This window comes from Lobosporangium transversale (genome assembly GCF_002105155.1).
Source record: "Lobosporangium transversale strain NRRL 3116 chromosome Unknown BCR41scaffold_22, whole genome shotgun sequence".
NCBI lineage: Eukaryota > Fungi > Mortierellomycota > Mortierellomycetes > Mortierellales > Mortierellaceae > Lobosporangium > Lobosporangium transversale.
In genome coordinates, this window is record NW_019029000.1 from 538,280 (window position 1) to 560,980 (window position 22,701).

The 22,701-nt window shown below is 40.0% G+C and overlaps 7 protein-coding genes across 7 annotated transcripts; 3 read left to right on the plus strand and 4 right to left on the minus strand.

The window, feature by feature from the left end:
• Positions 1 to 16: 16 nt before the first annotated feature.
• BCR41DRAFT_355155 (kinase-like domain-containing protein) lies at positions 17 to 4,120 on the minus strand. Its single transcript, XM_022024458.1, has 7 exons — positions 3,814 to 4,120; positions 3,636 to 3,726; positions 2,243 to 3,250; positions 1,298 to 2,129; positions 1,008 to 1,209; positions 751 to 898; positions 17 to 620 (listed from the first exon to the last, which is right to left on the minus strand). The coding sequence occupies exons 1-7, from the start codon at positions 3,990 to 3,992 to the stop codon at positions 75 to 77; spliced, it is 3,006 nt and encodes a 1,001-aa protein (XP_021880695.1). The 5' UTR covers positions 3,993 to 4,120; the 3' UTR covers positions 17 to 74.
• Positions 4,121 to 4,889: 769 nt separating this feature from the next.
• On the plus strand, positions 4,890 to 6,435 carry BCR41DRAFT_371419 (hypothetical protein; the record flags this gene model as incomplete). Its single annotated transcript, XM_022026605.1, has 4 exons — positions 4,890 to 5,011; positions 5,516 to 5,575; positions 5,762 to 6,042; positions 6,146 to 6,435. 4 exons carry the CDS (start codon positions 4,890 to 4,892, stop codon positions 6,433 to 6,435), a joined length of 753 nt encoding a protein of 250 aa, XP_021880696.1.
• Positions 6,436 to 9,722: 3,287 nt separating this feature from the next.
• BCR41DRAFT_355161 (hypothetical protein) lies at positions 9,723 to 12,668 on the minus strand. Its single transcript, XM_022024459.1, has 8 exons — positions 12,576 to 12,668; positions 12,408 to 12,504; positions 12,219 to 12,323; positions 11,911 to 12,095; positions 11,691 to 11,818; positions 11,201 to 11,608; positions 10,072 to 10,513; positions 9,723 to 9,967 (listed from the first exon to the last, which is right to left on the minus strand). Exons 1-8 carry the CDS (start codon positions 12,612 to 12,614, stop codon positions 9,773 to 9,775), a joined length of 1,599 nt encoding a protein of 532 aa, XP_021880697.1. The 5' UTR covers positions 12,615 to 12,668; the 3' UTR covers positions 9,723 to 9,772.
• A 3,937-nt stretch (positions 12,669 to 16,605) lies between these two features.
• Positions 16,606 to 18,195, minus strand: BCR41DRAFT_355168 (ADP-ribosylation factor family-domain-containing protein). The gene is made up of 3 exons (XM_022024460.1): positions 17,959 to 18,195; positions 17,153 to 17,245; positions 16,606 to 16,943 (listed from the first exon to the last, which is right to left on the minus strand). Exons 1-3 carry the CDS (start codon positions 18,104 to 18,106, stop codon positions 16,639 to 16,641), a joined length of 546 nt encoding a protein of 181 aa, XP_021880698.1. The 5' UTR covers positions 18,107 to 18,195; the 3' UTR covers positions 16,606 to 16,638.
• Positions 18,196 to 18,474: 279 nt separating this feature from the next.
• BCR41DRAFT_355171 (hypothetical protein) lies at positions 18,475 to 19,343 on the plus strand. The gene is made up of 2 exons (XM_022024461.1): positions 18,475 to 18,751; positions 19,130 to 19,343. Exons 1-2 carry the CDS (start codon positions 18,635 to 18,637, stop codon positions 19,304 to 19,306), a joined length of 294 nt encoding a protein of 97 aa, XP_021880699.1. The 5' UTR covers positions 18,475 to 18,634; the 3' UTR covers positions 19,307 to 19,343.
• A 138-nt stretch (positions 19,344 to 19,481) lies between these two features.
• On the plus strand, positions 19,482 to 20,572 carry BCR41DRAFT_355174 (putative LSM domain protein). The gene is made up of 4 exons (XM_022024462.1): positions 19,482 to 19,587; positions 20,078 to 20,201; positions 20,329 to 20,401; positions 20,497 to 20,572. The coding sequence occupies exons 1-4, from the start codon at positions 19,515 to 19,517 to the stop codon at positions 20,524 to 20,526; spliced, it is 300 nt and encodes a 99-aa protein (XP_021880700.1). The 5' UTR covers positions 19,482 to 19,514; the 3' UTR covers positions 20,527 to 20,572.
• Positions 20,564 to 22,284, minus strand: BCR41DRAFT_337572 (diacylglycerol acyltransferase). The gene is made up of 4 exons (XM_022022079.1): positions 21,722 to 22,284; positions 21,239 to 21,606; positions 20,969 to 21,123; positions 20,564 to 20,823 (listed from the first exon to the last, which is right to left on the minus strand). Exons 1-4 carry the CDS (start codon positions 22,010 to 22,012, stop codon positions 20,618 to 20,620), a joined length of 1,020 nt encoding a protein of 339 aa, XP_021880701.1. The 5' UTR covers positions 22,013 to 22,284; the 3' UTR covers positions 20,564 to 20,617.
• Positions 22,285 to 22,701: the final 417 nt, after the last annotated feature.

The window sequence follows — 22,701 nt, forward strand, 5'->3', positions numbered from 1 at the left end:
ATTTGTTTTTTTTTATTGCCATTTATAAATTTTTTTTCTTCTATTCTTGTGTTCTGATGTTCCTTATTTTTTTATTATAAAATTCCATTCGAATAATATTGGAATGTATCATATAGTCGCGTAAACACATTGCAACAACTGCTCATGATCAACTTTTCTACAAACTCTTCCGCCTGCACTTCTGTCAAATTCAAGACCAGGCGGTCTCGAACTGCCTGTGCTGCATTGTCACCATACTGGAAACAAGGTAGTTTAGAATCTTTGGACATCATATCAATTAAAAGCACAATGTTTTCTGTATGCTTTCGAATCGCCATGAATGCTTTCTTCAGTAAGACTTTGAACTCTGCAAACTTTTCACTGTTGACGCCTCCAAGTACATCCAAATATTCCTGTGGTAACTTGAACGGTGCCAACTCAAAGCCCACAGATCCTGGAGAATTCGAGAGCATAAAGCCGAAATCAATATGAATGATGTGTCCTTCTGTGTCTAGCAAGATATTGCCATTGTGGCGATCCCTGATCTGAAGAACATAGGTGATTACAGAATATGCCGCCAACGATCGCATGAAATTATCCTGAGCCTTAATATATCTCTCACTCGCTGGGTCGCCGAATTTCTAACAATGCATTGACACATAATATTATTAAAAAACACAAAAAAAAAAAAAGTAGTTGGTCGTAAGTGATCAATCTCCATGCCTCAAAGCTCATAGATCATAAGAGGAAAACAAACAATAGGTCCTATACCTGTCGGAAGTAGTCATAGAGTGTAAACACGACCCCAACTTCATTCAGCCTGCGAGCGTATGCGTCCTTTTTGATCGAGTGAATAGAGATAGTGTTGCGAACCGTCTCAATCAAGCCAGAGTTGTCCGAGGTCACGAGAATGCGCATACTGCCGCAAGGTAAAAAGTAGTAAAGAAAAGTACTATTCGTAACGCGAAACCTCTTGTTTACAGCATTCTTAATGATAAAAGCGTTAAATGAAAAAAAAAAAAACTTACTATGTAATCCAGACATCCACTTTGGCACGTTCCCAGATCCAGCCCATTTCACGAATCAACTGACATGCCAATTGCTCCTGTCGCAGATCTGCGCCTTGTTTCACAATCACAGACAATAGTTGCCACGAAGGCAAATGGCCGTACGGAGAATTCGCGCGAATACGATTCATTTTAGTTTCCCAGTCTTCAGCAAAGACAGCCGCTATTGAATCATATAGATTGGTGTTAGACATTTTCGCTCAGAAAAACCTTTGTATCAGTATGAATGATACTAGTTGATGCTGCCTTACCGCTCGGATCATCAGAGGTGACGTTCGCCATAATTTTGCGCTCATCCTCCAGCATCTCGCTTCCAGCACCTTCCCCACCTCCCCCTCCAACACCACTACTGACGCCCTCAAGTTTCATCCTTTGCATCCTTTGTTCCTCCAATGCCATCATTTCTTTGATTATTTTCGCACGAATGTCTTCCACAGAAGTAGCTTTAGCTTTGATACTCGACCGTGATTGTGAATTACTCCTTGAAGTGCCATTTGGGCCTGCACCAGGCTGTTGTGCTGCCTGTTGTTGACTCAGTTGAGCCAACATCACAGCAGCAGTCCTCATCTTTTCTGCAAAGTCGTCGGCACTGTTGGATGCTCGCCGCCTCAAGACTGTTTGGAGGTAAGCTTCGTTTGATCGCGAGTGGGTTACTGGACGACCAGAACCTGCTGATGGAGCAGGACTCTTCATCCTTCCAGTAGAATCGGTGGATATTATAGGGCTGCTTGGTACCGGCGACCCAGGTGGGGAGATAGCCAGATCTGCAAGTGATCCCACAGGCGGTCGTGATACCGCTTCCGCAGTCGGCTGCCCATTTGTAGTGCTAGATGAGGTTGTAGCTTCTTCCACTGTTGGCCCAAAACTGTCTTTATTTGCTCCCTCACTGCTTTCATTTGTGGGGATTGCATCCTCGAGTTTAATAGCCCCATCCTCGCTAATTTCTACTTCCTTTGTACGAGCCTTCTCCTCCTGGGGATCAACGCCTTCATCCTCAGACTCATGAAGATCTCTACGTTGGGCTCGAATCTCTTCCACACTCATATCAGTCTCCAAAATCTCTACTTGTAGCAGATATGGCACCTAAACCATTAGAGAAGTAATTGTATATTAGCAGCTTTTTTTTTACTATTTTCTAAAAACTTTCTTTTTAATTTCTGATCTCCAAAGAAGATTCCAGTCTCCATGATACTTACGCGGTCAGCAGAATTCAGAACAACAGCATCCTGAGGTGGTATACGGACAACGCGGTGATGTGATGGTTTTTCGACTGTGGCCTTGCACCAAAGAGGAATGCAAATCTCAGCCGGTAAGTTGTGGTTCAACAATGTGAGTTCTGCCCGAAGGGCGCTTAAACGCGCTGGTTTAGGCACGATCACAAGTCTGGTTGCAATATCAACTAATGCCAATAAGAACTGCATTTCTGAGTGAAAGTATGAGCGCCGTGCCAATTCCAGAGATGCCGCTGAAGATCGTCCATCAATTGAATCATGATCAGAGAATTTCAGACTGACAGGTGAAGAAGGAGCTGTGTCGTGGCTATGGCGTGGGCTCGAGAATCGATCACGTCGCAGTCTGAATGCTTGACCCCCTCGGAGGTCTTCAAGTGATGGCGAGGAAACAAAATGGTTGCGCTGAATGCTCTGTGCAGTAATGTTCATTCCTGGGACTGAAGCATGAGGGGATCCAGGCTCTCCTGTTGCTGATTTAGGTGAAATAGCTACATCAGCATCGTTCTTGACAACGTGGCCTCCAGCGGGCGTGGACCGGCCACGTTCGTGTGAAGCCACATTGTTAGTGGGATTAGTTGGTTGTTGAGACTCTGTCTGATTCCCTGGTTGATGTTGCTGTAATTGTTGCGGTTGAACTTGACTATCCCCTGCGCCATTGTCATCAACGGTATCGGATACACTGAACGCTCTTGGTCGTCGTCCTTGAGCCAAAGCCAATTGACCAGGACTCTTGGTCATCAGAGGCTGACCGAATGCTGCCAACATGACGCCCATACCCACCATGGCAGAAAACGCATTCTCTTTGACTTTGGAGATGCTGTTCTTGCCATAAACATCTTCGTACTCTTCTGATGTTTCGGTTGCAAAGACAATTGCCTGACACTTGTTGAAGACACGTTTACACAATTTGAACGATGGTGTATTGGGTGATGCTGCAAGATCTGACGTGTAAGCTTGGAGGTACCATAGCGTCTATCGGTAAGATGCATGTGTAGTGAATGAGGAAGTTGAAGGATCAGTAAGCATACTGCTATCCAAGAACAATGAAAAATCTCCATTGATGTAGTCGACAGATCAAATCCATGACAATGCATCCTTTGATAATTCGATCTAACTTCAGTAAAAGAGTCCTCGAAGAAAGATGATGAAGCGTATACAATACGCCAAAGTTACGTGTATTCAGGTGCTATTATTTAGATCGCAATAGGATCAAAGATCAAGCTTAAGTGATCCTATCTCTCCGGTCTTTCTCTTTATACGATCAACGGGAGCGTGATTTCTATTTTTTTGTTCCGCTGAATATATCTCTGCGTTTTGCATGTCTGCAATATGTTTTTTTTTTTTTTTTTGCTCTTACAAGGATGGCCATGTGAGAAGATATCTGACATCTATCCAGAATGAAATTTTCCAGCGCGACTGACTCTGATGGCCGGCTGATCAACAGATGACTGACAAGCAATAAAAAGATGGAGAGCGATCAGTTTTTTTTTGTTCTTCTTCAGGGCAAAGGTACCAACAAAAAAGAATAATCTTACACCAATTGTGGTAGGAAAAACTCGACTTCCTCCAAAGGAAACCTTTTGAGCTCATTACAGAGGTAATGTTGTATACCAACTGCATCTGGGTATTTATAAAGGTACGACACAGCAATCCAAGCATTAAAGAACTCCGACTTGAACAACCGGAGTAACAACGAATTGCCTGAATTCATCATCTTGAGTGAAATATTAAGCGAAGGGAAAAAAGAAGGATGAAATGCTGACCAACTTGACAAAGTAAAATAAAATATGATAAAATTAAAAATAAGAATTGAAGTGCCCTGTGTTACGTTTTTTTTTTTTTTTTTGCTTCTGCAAGAAACGCAAGAAGGAAAAAAAAAAAAAAAAAAAAAAAAGAGAGAGAGAACGAGAGCCGTCTTTTCTTGTTTAGATGATGAATTTAGAAGTGACAAGAGGGAAAGTAATGAACATAAAAGCTGGTTTAACTTTTTAGTGTGATTGTTTGACACATGGAACGTTCCCAGAAGGAACAGACGTGAGATGAAGATGAAAAGAAGACTGTGTGTAGGAGAAAGAAAAGAGAGATCTACTCATGTTCAAATAACCCATTTTAATGACACGTTTCTTCCCCCAGCAGAAAAATATAAAAAAAAAAAGCCAAATCGGCACTCAACAGCCCAGCCAGACATCATTGGAGTCTTCTTTGCAACACTCGACGCGCACATGCCCATTATTCATTGCATGTTCCTTTAAATCTCATCGGAGAAGAAAAATAAAATTGTTTATTTTATTGTTTTCCTGTTCGGAAGTGAGCCAAACTGAAAAGTTCTATTCAGCGTAATGGGAAGCCATGGGAATGGTTCACGAGAGAGAGAAAAAAAAAAAAAAAAAAAAAAAGAACGTGTCAGGACAGTAAGAAGCCAAAATCTCAATCATTAAAAAAAACAAAGACGCTGGAATTCAATGTTTTGTTGGGGTCAGTAGACAGAATAACGCTGAGCTGGTGATCAAGCAACTAAGCAGCGATGCGTTTCTTTGAATTTTTTTAAACATTCATCAAGCGCAATTACTACTTTATCCCCATGTTAATCATTTAAGCATGATGTCTAAAGATGAAAGCCCATGAAACTCATTGGGGTGCTGTGGCGAGAGGCATGCCACATGTCACATCTTTGGAAACCCACTTAAAATGTAGTCAGGACTTGATGTGCAGCACAACACAGATATCAATGATGTAATCAATAAATTAGCAGCCACTTTCAATATGTTACTCGTCCTGCAAATAAATCTTTACACCAATCCTGATTTTTACATCTTTGACGGACAATCCACGGCATTCTCTCATCAGAAGACACTATCGGCGATCTAAGAAAAGTAATCAAGAAGAAAAAAGAAATCGACTTCCGAGAGATTGCTGCCGACAAATTGAATCTCTTCCATGTCTCCATCATAATCGCTGACGATGAGGACGAAAAAACTATCACACTTTCAGAACACCCAGATGCAAAAAAGCTTCGTGCAACAAGCGAGCTCTCCAAAGTCTTTGGCGCCCCAGCAAAGAAAACCATCCATGTCATTGTTCAGTGACCACCAACTGAAACATCAGCATCCGATATGCACATCACATTTATCAGTTGTGATTGAACTTATTTCTCGTTATCATTTAAGCTCTTTGCTCGTTGCAAGCGACATTCTCACACGACTGTTTTTTTTTTTTTTTTTTTTTTTTTTTTTGAAGACTCAGTAGAATTGACACAACTGCGAAGGCAACTTCCAGAACTTCGTGCTTCTTCAGCTTGTAAGTAAGGATGAGTTGATTACATTATACCAAATATCGCTATTGCTCTCGTGTTTCACTCTATATTATGAATGATTTTTCAACCCTTTGGAATTAGAGTAAAGCCTGATGAAGAGGCTATGTTCACGTGGACCGTTGATGACATTAAAACAATTACTCTTGATGATTTTAGGAAGTTTCTTGAAGCTCGGGTCTCGAAGATCCTCCAAAACCAATTACAGAAATCTTTGCCTACACTGGGCAGCATGATGCTCCAACGTCTATCAAAGATGATCATAGATTACGTAATGTGCTCCATGTCTGCAAGGTGCACTCCAAGCGTATACTGACGATATCTTTGGAAAGTCCTAGGAAAAGCTTCTCCGAATGGAAGTTTGCCGACGTCTGTCATAAATATGATCTTTCTATTAACCCAGATCCAGATCTTCCACTGCTATTACCAGTGCTCCTATTCGAACTGAAACTTTGTCAATTGATATTTATTATTTTAATCTGAAACATCATAATTGACAGAGTTTCAGTTCGAATAGAAGCACTGGCTATTACTAGAATTTGCCGAAATTGAAACAGCGCCATTGGATACAGCTGAACGCGTGCAAGCTTTTGAATCGCTTGTGAAGGAAGTTGAAGATAGAGCGCAAACACTCCTACTGGTCGGCTCAAATGAATCAACAAGGTCTCTGATCGTTGCGTCCTTTCTTGTATGCGCTACGAAGCTGTTCAAGTCAGACATGTACCTTGCGTGCGAAAAAAAATCTGGTCGGACGCCGAGGAAGTGCGCCAGTCGACTATTCTGTACATACAAGATTGAATATGGATTTTGTTCTCAATGTTACCGAGGTGAAGGAGGAAGACTTTAAACAAGGAGTAGGTAAGAACATTGTGCAACTCGATTCGATATTATCAGGAAAGAAACGAAAGAGGGCCTATGTTGATAATGTTGAGCCTCAAAGTCTGAAGTCATATGGCATTGTTACAGATGCTAAAGAGTGATGGTTCCTTGAATGTACGATGAATGCTGAAGAACAGGTATCTTTCAGGATGTCAAAGCTCGAGGAGGAATTGAACTTCGGCGGTAAATGGCAGAAAGATGCAAAGGTTGTCTTCCAAAAGCTTATTTGGCTGTTTTCCCAACAGATTCCATCATAAGACAGAAAAAAGGATAACCTTAATCTCAGCAAGAGAGTTAAGGCTTTTGAACTAAGTGCTTTGGGTTCCACCTCATCTCCGAGTGCTTTGGCCTCAACCTCATCCAAGTGTCCCAACTAGAAAAGTTTAGTTTGTCAACACTTAAAAATAATGGCAATATACTGTGCTGTGCGCTGAAATCCTTTGTTGGTGTAAAAAGAGGTGTAGGTGTAAAAAAGTGATGCATCTATTTTTATTTTGGAGCATGATTGACACGTAAAAAACAATCTTCTTATATATCTTCTTATATATTAAAACGAAACGGTGTCTGCGCGTGCCGAAATGTGGCTGCCATGAAGGCAAATTGGCTGCTATAAAGAGTGGCTTTGGCCCCAACATGGCTCCCTGGGTGGAAATAAAGAGGTATCTTATATGTAAATGAAAAGGGAAAATAAAGCATTGCAAATCTCGACACTAAAAAATTTTTGCTGGGGCTATTGATGCACTCTCTGAGTGCGGTACACCACACACGTTATTAAAGGTCATGTCAACAATGTACGATGCGAGTGTATATATTATGAGTCTGAACTCTTAGCATACTTTACCACTCTACACCTTCTTCTATCACATTCCTTGCTTTCACACACTTTACCTTCACATACCTTTCACTTTTCATTTGAAAAAAAAAAAAAAAAAAAAAAAAAAAAAAAAGATATGTTCCATACATTCATCTGTCAGACCTTCGCCACCTGCCAAACGTTCTCGCACATCGAGCACACTACGGGTCATCAAAGCACGACAAGCTCGATGAGACGTGAGTTTTGAAGAGAGCTTGCGAGGAGGAGAACAGGCGGATGAAACTGAAAAGGAGGAGGAATATGGCTGGGCTTATAGGCCTATCGGCTCTGCCCTGCTTGCATTGCTTGAACAGGAGATAGAAAAAGAGGAAGAAAGGAAAAATGAGAAAGAAAGGCTTAAGATTGCGGCCGAACTTCGATGTAGTGCTTGCTTGACGCAGGTTGCTCTCAGCAAGAATGTATTTGTCTTATTCTAAAGATAGCCAAGCTCAAGTCCTTGGTCTAACGGCACTCACTCCACCGAGTTGATCTCCAGCAGCCGTCCTGCATACCCCCACATGAACAACTGTTCGCTCTCTTTCAGCCCCATAATCCCCCTCACAAAAAAGGGACAAGAAACTTACGTACCATACTGAGGCATTGTCTATAATAGAGGTAGCTAGAAAGCCAAGTAATGATCATAAAAGAATACCTCTAACACTGCAAAAGTAATGCTGGAAAGCCTATCTAAAACTATGGAAATGATAATTTACATTACATAGTTCTTCTGCCAGTGTAACAGTCAAATTCAAGCATTTTCGCTTGCATACCCGCCAAAGCTAAAATGCTTAACTTTATTTTTATTATTGCATTAGGTGAGGAGAATGTCGGTTTATTCCAGGCGAAGGGACTACATATAATTCACGTTTATCCACTGTTCTCTACTTTTGCCACAATTACGTTTACTTTTTTTGGATCTTATTATCTATATTAGTTAAAGATCCCTCTCAATGCTACGCCTCATGGCCTGTAGCCTGTACAGCAGCGTCGGACATAGCAAGAGACTATGCCCTCAGAACGTAAGGAGTGTGGTAAGGCCTTTTTATATTTATGTTTTTGGAATATATTAATATTAATTATATTTTCTCAACTGATAGAGACAGAACGAGTTTTCCCAATCGCATCGTTCCTCCTTCCATTCCGCGTCTGTGTGTGGGTGCAGTCGTCCAGGCCATGTGCGCAGCTCATACCCAAATAATGAAGCGTAAGTAATTTCGGTATTTAACAATCGTAGAGAACTTTTTTTTTTTTTTTTTTTTTTTTGACATGGTAGCTTATATACCTTCTATAACTTGAATAGCGCTACCAGGAACCATGAGTAGAATGTTGGGTCAATTCGAAGGCAAAGACTCCCTATTTTATATGCAAATGATTTTCATTAGTTTTTGATATTCTTTTTTTAACCTTCCATCATTATTACTTACACGCAAGGCAAGCACCGTCAACCAGCCTCCTACAGTGTATAAATGCAGTATCTGCAGTTGTCTAGGGGTAGTCGTAGACCATGCCCAAGTAATAAAGGGTGAGTTTGATTTTCAACGGTTTGATTTTTTTCGTCTCATCAGTAGACCATTAATCCTTAGTTTTTTTCTTTTTTACTGCTTTAATAGCGTTGTTAGTAACTCAGTGCAAAATGACGCTAGGCCTGTGTGCACACGAAGTGTTGTTTTTGAAGATGATGAAGATGAAAATGAAAGACCCGTGCAAAGACAAAGATGTGCTACTTTTGTTCGTTTTATTGGCTTATTACATTATGCATTTTGCGTCCTTAATCTTACACTATTACCATTTACTACTGACCTTCAGAATACACGAGCGTAAAGGTGATCCTTCTGTTGAGGATGATCCTTCTACCGAAGATAATTCCTTTGCCGAAGACAACTTTCTACCACCCGCTAGAAAAAGGTTCCAGCAAGAGGTCCCAATATTATGTATTATATGTACCGCTTAGAGCCAATGGTCAGTTGCCCTTATTGCAGTGCCTTCATGTTTATTGAAGAGTGTGTGTACAACGCAGTAGTATAAGCTGACCCGAATTTCCTTTGTGTTGTGGGGAGGTCAAGTGAATATTGCTCCGCTCGACCTTGATTTAACTTCTTGATGGCCAGGGCGGCAAGGTAAGTTATTCCGTAAACACATATAAGCATATAACTGCGCTCTTTCGTTCACGTCCATGGAAGTGAATCTTGATAAAGACCTTGCAAACAACCTTATGGAGTGTAACGGTTATTTGTTGATAAGTGAGCATTACGGATATTTGCTTTCATAAGAAAATGTAAAGCAACTTGGAGTTGCACTTCGATGCTGCTTTGTGTCAGTTTTATATCCAAGTTAAAATCAGATATTCATTCCCAAGGCAGTCAACAAAAGCGTTTCATATTATTGATTGGCAATAACAATATATTTAACATAATAATGATTGATAGGAGAAAGCTACAGTTACAGAGTATTCTTATTCCTGACCATCATCGGACAACGATAGCTCTGCCTTCCTTTTCCTAGGTGAAAAGATGATCCTTGGAGCAACGAGGCCTTGTGGGGGGACGACGACATCATCGTCACTATCGGCCAGGAAGGCCTCAAACCCTTCTCCAGCAACACTCGACAATTGCTGTTGGACCTGGATGCTATAGCGGCGCATATGGTCCTACAATTTTGACAAACACAGTATATGTGGACTGTTGAATAGCAGTGCATATATTTATATACATCCAAAAAAAAAAAAAAAAAAAAAAAAAAAAAATAGCTTACCGCATAGTGGAAAAGGGTAGAGAGAGTGTTGCCTTGTAGGAAGACCCGCATCTGGAATGCATTGCTCGGTATGAACATTGCCTTTCGCGAGGCAACTCCTACACCAAGAAGACCATCGAATCCCTTCATGGCATACAAATAGCCTTGTAGTCCCCGTCCTTCCAAGATCAATGGATAACTCTTGGAGATATCCACACCTTTCAACTCCAACTTGCGCAGGATAGAGCCGTTGAGCCTGACGGATTTCCTTTGCTGCTGCTCCAAAGTAGCTTTGGTAGCGGTATTTGTCTTGAACTCGTTGATGGCGATTTCGATCCACTCGTCCAACTTCGTCTTGACGTGTATATCTACTTTTCGCCCAACTATATTCTTGGTTGTTTTACCAAAGAAATTCTCGACAAATACCCGGGCGTCCTTGGATGCCTCGCATCCCAACTCTCCTCTAAGAGTGGATAAAGCGACGATACAGTTAGCAGGCATATAGATGTACTTTATATAAAAAGAAGAAAAAAGAGTTTGATGGGTTTAAATTCTTCAACCAAAGTGAAGTACAGTGTAAATAAAGTGAAGAAGGGTACACAATAGGATTTATGCAATTAAACACGGTAGGAATATACATGGTATGTTTTTGAGCATTTTTACCGTTTAAATGTAAGACTGGCTGATGAGCTTTTGCACATCTCGTCAGTTCTATTACATAAAATTCAGTAGAATGTTGAAAAACTTGGTTGATACCATGTATATTGAACAGAGCCTCATTCATTATAATTCCAGAGCGTCCTGTCTTCCATACTGGCTCTACTGGCTCTGTGCTGGTCATGGATCGATGCCCTCATAACATGTAGATTAGTAAACAAGTATCAAAAGGAGACATGATATACTACAATGCTTTATGTTAGAAATGTAGGTGTGAAACGCCTCTATCGGACAGCTAAGATTTCTATGTATTTTTACCCTGACCGAATGATCCTGAGTGTCTCTTTAGAGCATCCGTATCCTGAATTCTATCCTGACCAAAACCTGATTCTGATCCCGTATGCCTCTTTAAAGCAAACCACTATACAAAATAACGAAGAAACAAGAACACATGAAAGTATACGCAAAGATGAGAAAATATGTAGACACTTACATAAAAGGCCTCAGGTCTTTCCCTCCAAAGAGAATCCCTAATATCACCGCCCATGGCAAAACTGATGCCGCCTCTGAGAGAGGAAGAGAAAGTTGCTCAGTTCTTATTAATGAAATAAGAAAGTCAAGTATCTCCAACGCTTTCTCTTTAACAGTGCTGGTTGGACTGCCCTTTCTTCGACACTTTATAACATCAACTAGATGGCCCAATACCTCAACCTTCAGAGCTTCCAAGTCGGGCAAATCCTCATCACTCCCCATTGACTCTAGCAACAAAAGCTGCAATTCTTGGAGCTCATCAATCGGCGTAGAAAGATGAGGGTGGAGACACTCTTTCTTCACAGTTTTGGCAAGGTCGACTCCAGCTGGGGTGTCCTGAACTGTGTTGACGATGCCGGAAACCGCCACTCTATGTTCAATATTTGTATAATGTGGAAGGTTAGTTTGAATAATGGCAGCATACAAAAAATAGGAGATTAAAGAATACATACAAGGCCTTTTTGCCTTTAGGATCGGAGTTCCCAGCTAACAATCCGTAGGCGTAATTGTACAGCTGCTCAAAGTCTAGCGATGGGTGGTCGACTTTATTGGTAGGGAGTTCGACATCCCTGCCATCTGCCTTAATTATATAAAAAGAAAAGGAAGAAAAAAAAAAGGAAAATGATTAGATTAAAGTCTAAAATTGACTAGGTCATTTACAAATATTCATACCTTGTCAAAAATAAACTTGACCAAATCCCCAAATGGCAGAAAAAGAGCACTGTCATTCTCCAGCTCTGGCTCCGAATCTGATTCTAACTCTGATTCTGATTCGGATTCTGATTCTGATTCTGGCTCTGGCTCTGGCTCTGGCTCTGGCTCTGGCTCTGGCTCTGGCTCTGGCTCTGACTCTGATTCTTTAGATTTTAAAGTTGTAAGAATATGGATTAATAATAATAATAATAATAATAATAATAATAATAATAATAATAATAATAATAATAATAATAATAATAATAACATACTTGGCAATCGCTCACCATTATGTATGCTGCCTGTTGTTATAGTTATGGCTGTAGGTGTTGTTGTAGATGTCGTTGTAGATGTCGTTGTAGATGCTGTTGCAGATGTCATTGTTGATAGCTCTATCAGGTAAAAAGTATGAGTGTTCATGAAATGGGTCTCTGCAGGGCAACAACATGTGCATGATGAGCGTCCCGAAAACATACCTGTATTGAATCGTTCTTCGACTATCTTTGTATGCATGTGTGATGCAGCAAGCTCTTGCCGTGATATATTGGCAAGGAGTTTGTTGCCATGCTCTCTCTAGAAACAAATACAGAAGATAAATTAGTCTTATAACAAAGTGGCCCATGTGGCGAATTGACCTACTGTACCTCTTGAAGTTCTTTATCGACTATTTTCTCGAGCTCCATTGGTGTATACTTGCGAAGTGCTTTATATAATTGACGCTTCTCTTGTGATGGGTGCTGTTGTAGGTAGCTCAAGGCGGCTCCACACCATATTTCGATTATGCGATCTTTTCGGTATATGTCAGAAAAACGCTTCATGAACGATACCAGTGAGATATCACGGGCTGCTGTTTCTTCGAGATATTCCTTCAAGCCAGGCAACATTGCGCGTTCAGAGATCTAAAATCATGGAAAAAGGAAATATCAGGCACTACAAGTTCGCCATATTGCATCTTCGCGAGTAATCATGTACTGAGGACCGATGTGAATGATTTGACCAAGTGAAGGTACGCCGTCGTTTAACACCAGAAGCAACGCTACCGGCACCCGACGCATTTCACCAGCATGCCTCTTGTCATAGGAAGATGGTGGCTAAGCTCTAAGAGCAGTACGTGGGCCAGCTTCACACATCCCCGAACCGTATGAAATGGCACGAGAGTGTGCATAACCATTCACAAGATTGTTCCCAAATGTCTGACCAAGAGAGATGGGAGTCCCGTCCAGTCAAATCATGTGTAAAAAAAAGAGGTAGAACGAGATTTTTATAACAGGAGTCAATATGAATGATTTGACCAAGTGAAGGTACGCCGTCGTTTAACACCAGAAGCAACGCTACCGGCACCCGACGCATTTCACCAGCATGCCTCTTGTCATAGGAAGATGGTGGCTAAGCTCTAAGAGCAGTACGTGGGCCAGCTTCACACATCCCCGAACCGTATGAAATGGCACGAGAGTGTGCATAACCATTCACAAGATTGTTCCCAAATGTCTGACCAAGAGAGATGGGAGTCCCGTCCAGTCAAATCATGTGAGGGAGGAAAAGAGATGGAAATGCGTTTTTTCGGTCGTCTTTGAAAATACTTAACTTTGATTATGTGCTACGGGAGGAGATTAGGATCAATGTTAGTTGCTTTGGTTTGCGATATGATGTTAGCGGGCGTGAGCGGTTTAAATGTTATTGTTTTCTGAGAGGCGCGTTGTAAAAGGAAGTGAAGACAAAAGATAAATTATTATTATTACAGGCCTTTCATTGCGTCTGAAAGAGCAAGTGACATTTGCCTTTCACGTACATGTGCACTTCGTCCTCAGGCTAGTGACTAGCCTAACTGTAACACGCGTAATCAAGATTCGTATAGGAATCAAATGGAGATGCTGCGCGAAAATGATGAGAGTAGCTTAAAAAAAATTGTGCCAGGTATAAAGGCTCTGCCATTCCTCGGAAACAAAGAAACCTAATAATTCCAGATAACACAGCTCTTTAATATTGCTTAAACGAAGTGGCACCATTAAGAGTTTTAAGAGCTATAGTTTGCACCCTTGACTAAAGAGGGACCTAGTCTAGGTTAGGCCCAAAGACATCACAGTTTGGTATTAATTAAGCAGTGCAAGATATGAGGTTTTTAATTGAAAATAAAAAAGGAATGTTTAACTGAGGTGAGTTGCCCCATTTTAACGTTTTTTTGTCACTTATTTCGAAGCTCTAATATTTCGCTTTACTTTTTACATCAAAATGAAAATGAAGAACGTTTACAACGGTCTCTCTTTTTTTCTTAAAAGGGTGCAAAATGACAAGATTCAAGATTCGCAACGGTTCCACCCACGCGGGTTATGTGTTTTCAAACCTCATATATACTGGGCTCGCTGCCAAAGACGCCATTGCATTCGTAAGGGAGATAAGGCTTGCACCGTAGTATAGTCCTCTCTTGTTAATCTGGCAGATATAGTCGGCTTCACTAGAAGACATGAAAAAGAGAGCAACCAAAGTGATAGCAAGGATAGCCTGGAAGACCTTCATTTTGAGGCAAGTGAGAGGAGTTGGAAGTAAAGGTGTTGTAGCTTATGGGTACTTTATGATGAGCTGAGGGTGTAGGTCAATAGCTTTGTCTTTCAGCCCTCTTATAATATAAAGCGCAAAAGACAATAATGTGAGTTATGAAGGGAAGAGTACGGCTTTGGAAAACAGATATATACACACATTAATTCTGCTGTTGATGATTCTGATGTGCTTGGCTCTAAGCTAAGTAAAGAGGGTCGATGTACTTTTTAGCAATATTCTGTTCCACTGTTGTGCCAACCATTGTTCCTTGAAACCCTTCTCCATTCCCTGGTTGCACTTGTATTTTCTCAGTTTTGATAACGAGGTTATTGATCTGTATTTATTGTGACAATATCCTTTGGTGTGCCTTTTGCATGGTTTTTCCTCTCTCGCTAATCTCAGACCTAAGTTTCTCCCAACCAGAGTCTCTCGATGGTAGAAAGTTAAAAGGACTGCTTAAAGTGAAGGTTTGCTTTATAAAGCCAGGACCATGTAGATCCAATTGGTATCAATCACTCAAGGTACCTTTTGACGACCATAGTGGAACATGCGCGCATGGAATCACGCTCACATTAACCTTTTTTCCTCTTTAAACTAGAAAAATGACAGCCAATCTCTTTTTCGTGTGCAAAACAATAATGTGAAGAAGGACAGGAGAAGGAGCTTCTTCTATCCTTTTGTTTTTCTCTTTTTGCGCTCTTCTTTATTGAGAAAGTATAATATCTACCTTTTATTTAAAGGTTTGAGCATTATAATTAAAATGGATCTTCCTACCTGTCGAAGTTAACAGTAATTGAAGATTAGAGTATGTCAAGGTGATGGGGTATAAAGGTACAAAAGGAGATCTCCTTCCCTCTAGCATGCAAAGAAAAAAAAACCTCGAACGTCGTCCTATAGTCTTGAATCATATTAAAAAAAAAAAAAAAAAAAAAAAAAAAAAAGGTTTGGTCAGCATCAAACTTATCGAACAATTAAGAACCAAGCTTTCTGTCATAGAAGATAAAACAGAGATAAGAATCATCCCATCAGATAAGATCAAGTTATTTTATTTTTTTTCCTCTTAATAAGAGGGAAAAAAAAGATCATCGCAACAACGTCTGGGACTAAACTCTTCAACGGTCCGTTTTGTTCAACACATTCAGACGGTTTTTTTCGTAAATCTTGAATAAACAAAAAAAAAAAAGATACATTGTCAAACAGAATATGAAGAAAAAACTAAACCATCGCCACTTGACGTGATAAAAAAAAGGCGCCCCTTTTCCAGAGTATAGTTGGTTTAACGGCTAATAAGCTCATTAACCTGAAAAACAAAAACTTCAGCATCTAGAACTTGAAGGACCCAACAGCACCTCATTATCGTGTTTGGCGTTTGCCTAATGATTTTGTTTTTTCTTTTCACCTTCCTTTTCTCTCTCTTTCTTTGGTAGTCTCCAAGCTCTACACAAAAAAAAAACACGTTGATGTTGTTCAAAAGGAGTGTGAATGCTGAAGAGATCCAATGCATTGTATTTTTTAGCTCGGTTGCCCATGTATCATCACACGGTAGATGTATCTCTCTTATATCTTTCATATTATTCATATTACAAATCTTTTGTGCTAAACTTTCTGCAGTCCAAGTTCTGGTGACTTACCGGGGAGTTTATAGGCCCAAGCCAACAATCAGGAGCTCAAGTTACGGAAAAGGCTTAAGTGTTTAGCATCTCCCGTCGAATGACAATTGATCGACTTTGCCTAATCCGTAAAGCCTTCTGATCCATTGAAAAAGGAGGCGCTCACATGTTAAATCGACAAATAGTGAATGATGCTAAATGATAGATACTTCTTGTTTATGTCCTAATTCCTGCCATTGTGATCGTCAGACCATGTAAACATTAATCCTCTCCAACGTCTCTAGTAGCCTTCGTATTGGCCATAACAATTTCGCGGATTTTGAGTGTGAGAAAGAGTTTAAACTGACAGAGAAAAACGCTTTTAAAGTGGTGTGCGAAATCAAAGCCACTTTCCAGAGCCAACTGTCATGAGCACAAAAAAAAAGAGCTGACAAGTTGGATAAAACATGAATAAAATTACTCCTCATTCCTCACTCTACACATTTATTGACACGAACCGAAAAAGAAAGATTGGAAGAAAGAAAGGGGAAAAAAAAATACTACTAACTTGTTGGGATGAAAATTAAGTGCGCTTCTTCAAGTTGTTGGACAGCCACTCCAGACCCTCATAAAGACCATCTCCAGAGGTGGCGCAAGTAGCCTGGATGTACCACTGGCGCTGACGGAGAGAGTGGAGGCCAAGCTTGTCAGTGATCTCAGCAGCGTTCATAGCGTTAGGAAGATCCTGCTTGTTGGCAAAGACCAAGAGAAGAGCCTCACGAAGCTCATCCTCGTTCAACATACGCTGCAACTCCTCGCGGGCCTCAGTAATACGATCGCGATCGTTAGAATCGACGACGAAAATGATACCTTGAGTGTTTTGGAAGTCTATAAAAAAATAATAAAAATAAAGAGAAAGGAAGAATTAAGACCAGACTAATATTTCCAGTAATGCTTGATCGTAACAGACTTAGATGAGAATGATCGCTATATTTATGAGACGAATCCATTGCTCCTGAAAGGTGTTTGTGTAAGGTGGTAAACGACAGAAAAATTAATGCAAACCGAGCGATGCTGCAATAAAAGGGCTCACATACAATGACGCCACAAGGGACGGATCTTGTCCTGACCGCCGACATCCCAGACAGTGAATGAGATGTTCTTGTACTCAACAGTCTCGACGTTGAAGCCTAAAATGATAGATATGGATATTAACAAACAGTTAGAATAGATGCAAAAGACAATTAAAAAAAAACACATTTCACTTTTCACTCTGCAAGTTGTATCAGCTGCAAATAAAATTATTAATTTGCTCAATCCACACAACACACGCGCAAGTGACATCAACAGATAGTTGGCAAAAAAAAAAAAACGAAAAAAAAAAAAAAAAAAAAATCGTATGCGCAAGAGCATCTCGTGACCACACAGGTTCAGGCAACATAATAACATAATAATGGGTTGTCGTACAAGTAGAATAGATGGATCGATGATGAACGAGGAGACATGGAAAAGATTGGTCAATCATGTGTTAATCGCCATCTTTCATCCAGCAGTCCAAAACCCCCTTGAAAATGTGTTCCGATTATTCCAGATGAAATATGACATCCACATACCAAAAGCCCAAAATAACCAAAACAAGAAAAAAAGAAAAAAAGAAAAAAAAGGAACACTGAGAGATGCTTCTGCGAGCAATACTTAATTCATTATGAGAGAGGAGAAAAAAAAAAAAAAAAAAGAAAGAAAAGGGGGGACAGATGTCACGCGCGCTTAAAGGATGAAAAAAGCATGAAAGACACTGTCATCATATAAAACAAATACTGGAGGGCTGATCAAAAGACTAACGATGACTGCGTAAAGAATGTTAATTTGGCATAAATAAAAGAAGGTGTCCTCTTGAGCTTACCAATGGTGGGGATAGTTGTGACGATCTCACCAAGCTTGAGCTTGTAAAGGATAGTGGTTTTACCGGCAGCATCCAAACCAACCATCAAGATACGCATCTCCTTCTTGCTGAAGAGACCCGAAAGCAGCTTTGAAATTGACAGACCCATGGTGCTGAAATGTTTTTTTTAAAGTCGATGGGATAAAAAAAGAGTAGAGGAGAGGTGATGATGGTAGGAAAAAAAGAAAAAAACTCAGATGATGGAAACAAGAGGAATAAGAGAGGCCAGAGTCAGGACCGCACAATTCCAATGCAAAAAATTTGTGGCAGGAGGGGAATTATTTTAATCGTATGTGTTACACACCATGAATTGCTTTTTTTTTCCATGTCTGGATACAAGAACGGCTATGCGAACTTCTATTTGTATTAACCTATGCTCATTCAGGTTATTAAGCTATAATCTAGAGCTTCTCAATATTAAAACCATGTAGAAAGACATACATAAATGGAAAAACTTGATTGTATAGACGCTAAAATGTGCTTAAAACAACTGACTATGTGTTTATTTTATTCGCTCGATCAATTCAAGCATAAGATGGAGTGGTGCAATATCTATCGTCGTGGTGGAGATCAAGAAAAGGTTTAAAAAAGACCTGATCACAGGAGAGAAAAGAAAAAATGATACCCAGGTAAGGGAATGACAAAGAATGGGAGAAAACATGGTGGAAGTATTGGTCATGTACTTTTAAGCATCCTCCACATCATCTGTTTTCTCCTTACGAGAGGGACCCAGAGCAGACCAACGGGTCTTAGTCTAATTATATTCAAAGTTGGCGAGATGGATGATGGGTTAGCTTCAATTCAATCATATGCTCTGCCATCTTATTCTATCTCTCTTAATTCATAAAATTGAAAAAAATATCCTTATGATTCCTAAAGTGACTCTAAGCATATCCTTTGATGTATCCATTGATTTGATTCCTGAAATGAACAAAAAAAAAAGTGTAATTTGCTGCTTGTTTTAATATGGCATATGGCCTGTTTTCTGCTACGTCAGACTCCTGCAAAAATAACTAGCATAAGCTGAAATCGCCTTCTTTTTCCAGTAATAGTGATACTTTTGTTCCTGATGTTAGAATATATGGGTGTTGGAGGACAATAGAGGCGGACAGATTGAGGGCTTGCTCCTTACCTCGTATTCGCTGGCAAGGTAGTAAAGACCGGCAGGAATCACAAGTCCGAGAATGCCTACATTACGGAGATTACGGCCGTTCCAGCGAAAGTACTTTGCGGTCGATTCGCGCATACGCACCCACTTCTCAATAGCGGGATCAGGAGTCAAGTATCCACCCATGGCTTTAATATATGATGTTGTGCTTGAATGCAAATGAAATTGAAAAGTAAAAAACGCCGATGAATGTCGGATTCACCAAAGATGATTTTGTCCGAAATTGTATAAATAACGTCACCGTAACAAGTCATTCATGTAGATGCAACGGCATATTGAGAGAGCATTAGAGCATTCCTCTATTACCTTGTTCCATCGCTCTCTTTACACAGGAAAATCTTCAAGAACCATGTCAGCGCCAAACTCCAGCGGATCAGCAACCACAGCACCTGCTGTCGCCTCTATTCACCAGCTTCCATTAGGTAAAGGGCCTGTTTGGATTCATCTCAGTGATGCCGACACAAAAGTACACAAACGGGAATAATATTTTTCGCGCGGATATCCTTTACAAATGGATATCGTTGGATATACCCTCAAGGAACACCTCAAAAATGATATATGGCAAAACTACCATCATGATCTAATTATTGTTGCCAAGCTATATTTTATTCCTGTACAGTTGACTTATATTAACCAGGACCTATTGAACCTGTGTGTTCACAAACGGCCAACATTAACAGAGACTATGTGAATACATAAAGAGATCAATATAACCTAATCCCCTCTTGTTGGAATAAATAAGATCAGCCATATCGATATAATCACGTATCTCAGGGAGGAGAGCTGGCATAATATGGAAAACACTGTTCGATTCACTGCTAGATGAAATAATCCAAATGAGCGTAAAGACGGTCTTAAGTAACCAAAGGATTGTTTTTTTCTTCTTGCTTGGATATCTCTATCGGCCTCTAGAGCTAATTGACTCCTGCATTGGCTCCAAGATCTGGGTTATCATGAAGTCAGAGAAGGAGTTTACTGGCACGCTCAAGCTCTTTGACGATTATGTCAACATGGTTCTGGAAGATGTTACAGAATAGTAAGTGATGGTGGAGAACTGTAAGATGTACAGGAATTAACAAAAGAAGCATTATCAATTGACCGAGGTTTCTCATCTTGACACTTTGGACGCCCTTGTCGCTTGTAACCAATCGGATTCATTTTAGTGAGAACACACCAGAAGGAATGAAAACTACAAAGTTGGAACAGATCCTCTTGAACGGCAACCATATTTGCATGGTAAAAAAAAAGGGAAAAAAAAGCCCCCCTTTCATTTTGTTTTATAATGCCATCCATATTAACTTTTTGTGTGTAAATTTTATCTTTGCGCATAGTTGATTCCTGGTGGAGAAGGCCCTCAGTAGAAAACGTGTTTTATAAAATTAAAATCATACAAAATTTGTACATGAAATGAAAATGCTTTATTTAAATATTTAATCTATTAATCACCTATTGTTACTCAACAATTTGAAGTTCCTGCGTACGACCAGCAGCATACTTGTCTTTATAACGATCCCAGATACCCAAAAGTGCATCAATATACTTCTTTTGCAATTCTTTGAGTTGCTCTTCCGTAGGTGAACCTTCAACTTTCTCGACATGGATAGGTTTTCCAATTACAATGTGAACAGGTTTCCTCCTTGGAAGGACTCCAAATTCATCTGTGAAGGTGAGAAAAAAAAAAAAAAAAAAAAAATAGCTTAGATAAATTCCCATGCATATACTGGAATCACTCAAAGTCGTATGGTCATGAAAAAAAAAAAAAAAAAAAAAAAAAAAAAAAAATAGAATAATGTAAAAACTTACAGTTAAAGACACCACGACCATTAAACAAGGGCATTGTCCAACCCAGGACCCTCTTCATCGCTTGTTGAACTTTGTAAGTTTTGCTCTTGTTGTCGGCACCGTAGAGTTCATACAAGTCATTTTCACCAAATGCCAAAGTTGGAACTAAACTTGCTCTGCATGCGCCAAAAATAAAATAAAAAAAATGAAACATGTCCAAAATTAGCAATCGTGAGAAGTAACAAAAAAAAAAAAAAAAAAAAAAAAAAACAGCTTGATCGAGTAATTTACCCGTTAACTAAAGCTAGCTTAATAAAGCCCAGTCGCTTTTTGAGGGTCAGATCTATTGTTCCAGGCTTAGCAGCCAATGACTCTTGAGCACCACCAACCACAATCGCGATCGAGCTTCCCGGACCCATCTTTAAGATGTTTTCACATGATCCCTTTGAGACCGAGGCCAAACCAAGTGCCATGATCATGTCGCGATAGATTGGAAAAGTAAAGTTGGTTTGCAGTGTCAACAGACGGATGTTGATCCCAGGAAATCGTTTCGAAAAGTTGAGTGCTTCACTTCCAAAGGTGGCAATCGCACCCAATGAAATGATTCCATGAGGATGGTACCCAAAAATGTAGTTTTTAGATGGATCTAAATCACTTTCCTATTAATACACAATGATAAAATAGGACAATAAGCAACAAACCGGTGATGCTGAAAAGAAAAAAGCATTGTGATGCAATAATTCTTTGTACGACAAGAATGTAAGAATTTATTACGTTGATCAAAGTCATCGGGAAGAACTCAGCATAGTGTCGCCAGATAGGCAATCTCCTAGCCCAATCGAAACATCTGCCGCCTTCTTCGGGCGCACGGTCGAACATCAAAATCCAGAGGAGGTAGATGATAATCAATGGCCATAAATATTTGATAGTGCACAAGTAAAAGAAGAGCGTCGTACAGGTCGCCAAAGCCGTCATCCAGAATAAGACCGCTGCTGTCTGAAGCCTCCGTTTGATGGGAAGGCTTATTGGTGCAAAGATTGGCATTTTGCTATGACTATCATTCATTTTATCCTTATTCTTGATTTTACTGCCTTGATTTACACTATGTTGGTCTCTAAATGTTATGTTGTATCAAATTGTATGGAAGAAACTGAGGGTGAATGAGTGAATGAGATGTTTGGGAGGAATGAGAAAGAATGAGTGGAAGAATGAGAGAAGAGAGAAAGAAGAGAAGGCTAAGTAGGAAGATATTCTGCCATGACACTCTTTATGAATATTTATATACGAGTCCAAGAACTCAATGAGGTCAGTGTGTTTGTGTTGCAATATCATTGACACCCCCCAAATCAGAGAGTCCAGTAGATCGGATCACCAAAACGAATAAATTGTTTTCCCTTTTGGACAGGTGACTCCGTCTGTGAATGAGCTGCCGGCGGGACTGCATGTGAAAGACAGTAAGGGCTCCAAATGCAAACTATCTCCGTTCAAATCCTATCGATCGAGAAGCTGCTGTGGTTTGCTGACCAAGGATTTGATTGATGTATTTGTTCGTCCTTAAATAGATAATAAGATTATTTTATTTTATTTCATCTTTAATTAGCTATCGCACACTTTTTCTTGGCATGAATGACAAAAAAGCAAGGGCAATATCAGTGAATCAATTAAGCCTCTTGCATGTGTGCTGAAGATGCTGATCCAATCTAAATAAACGTCTTTAGACTGCTGAACCTTTCACTGTTTTAGTCTTTACTTTC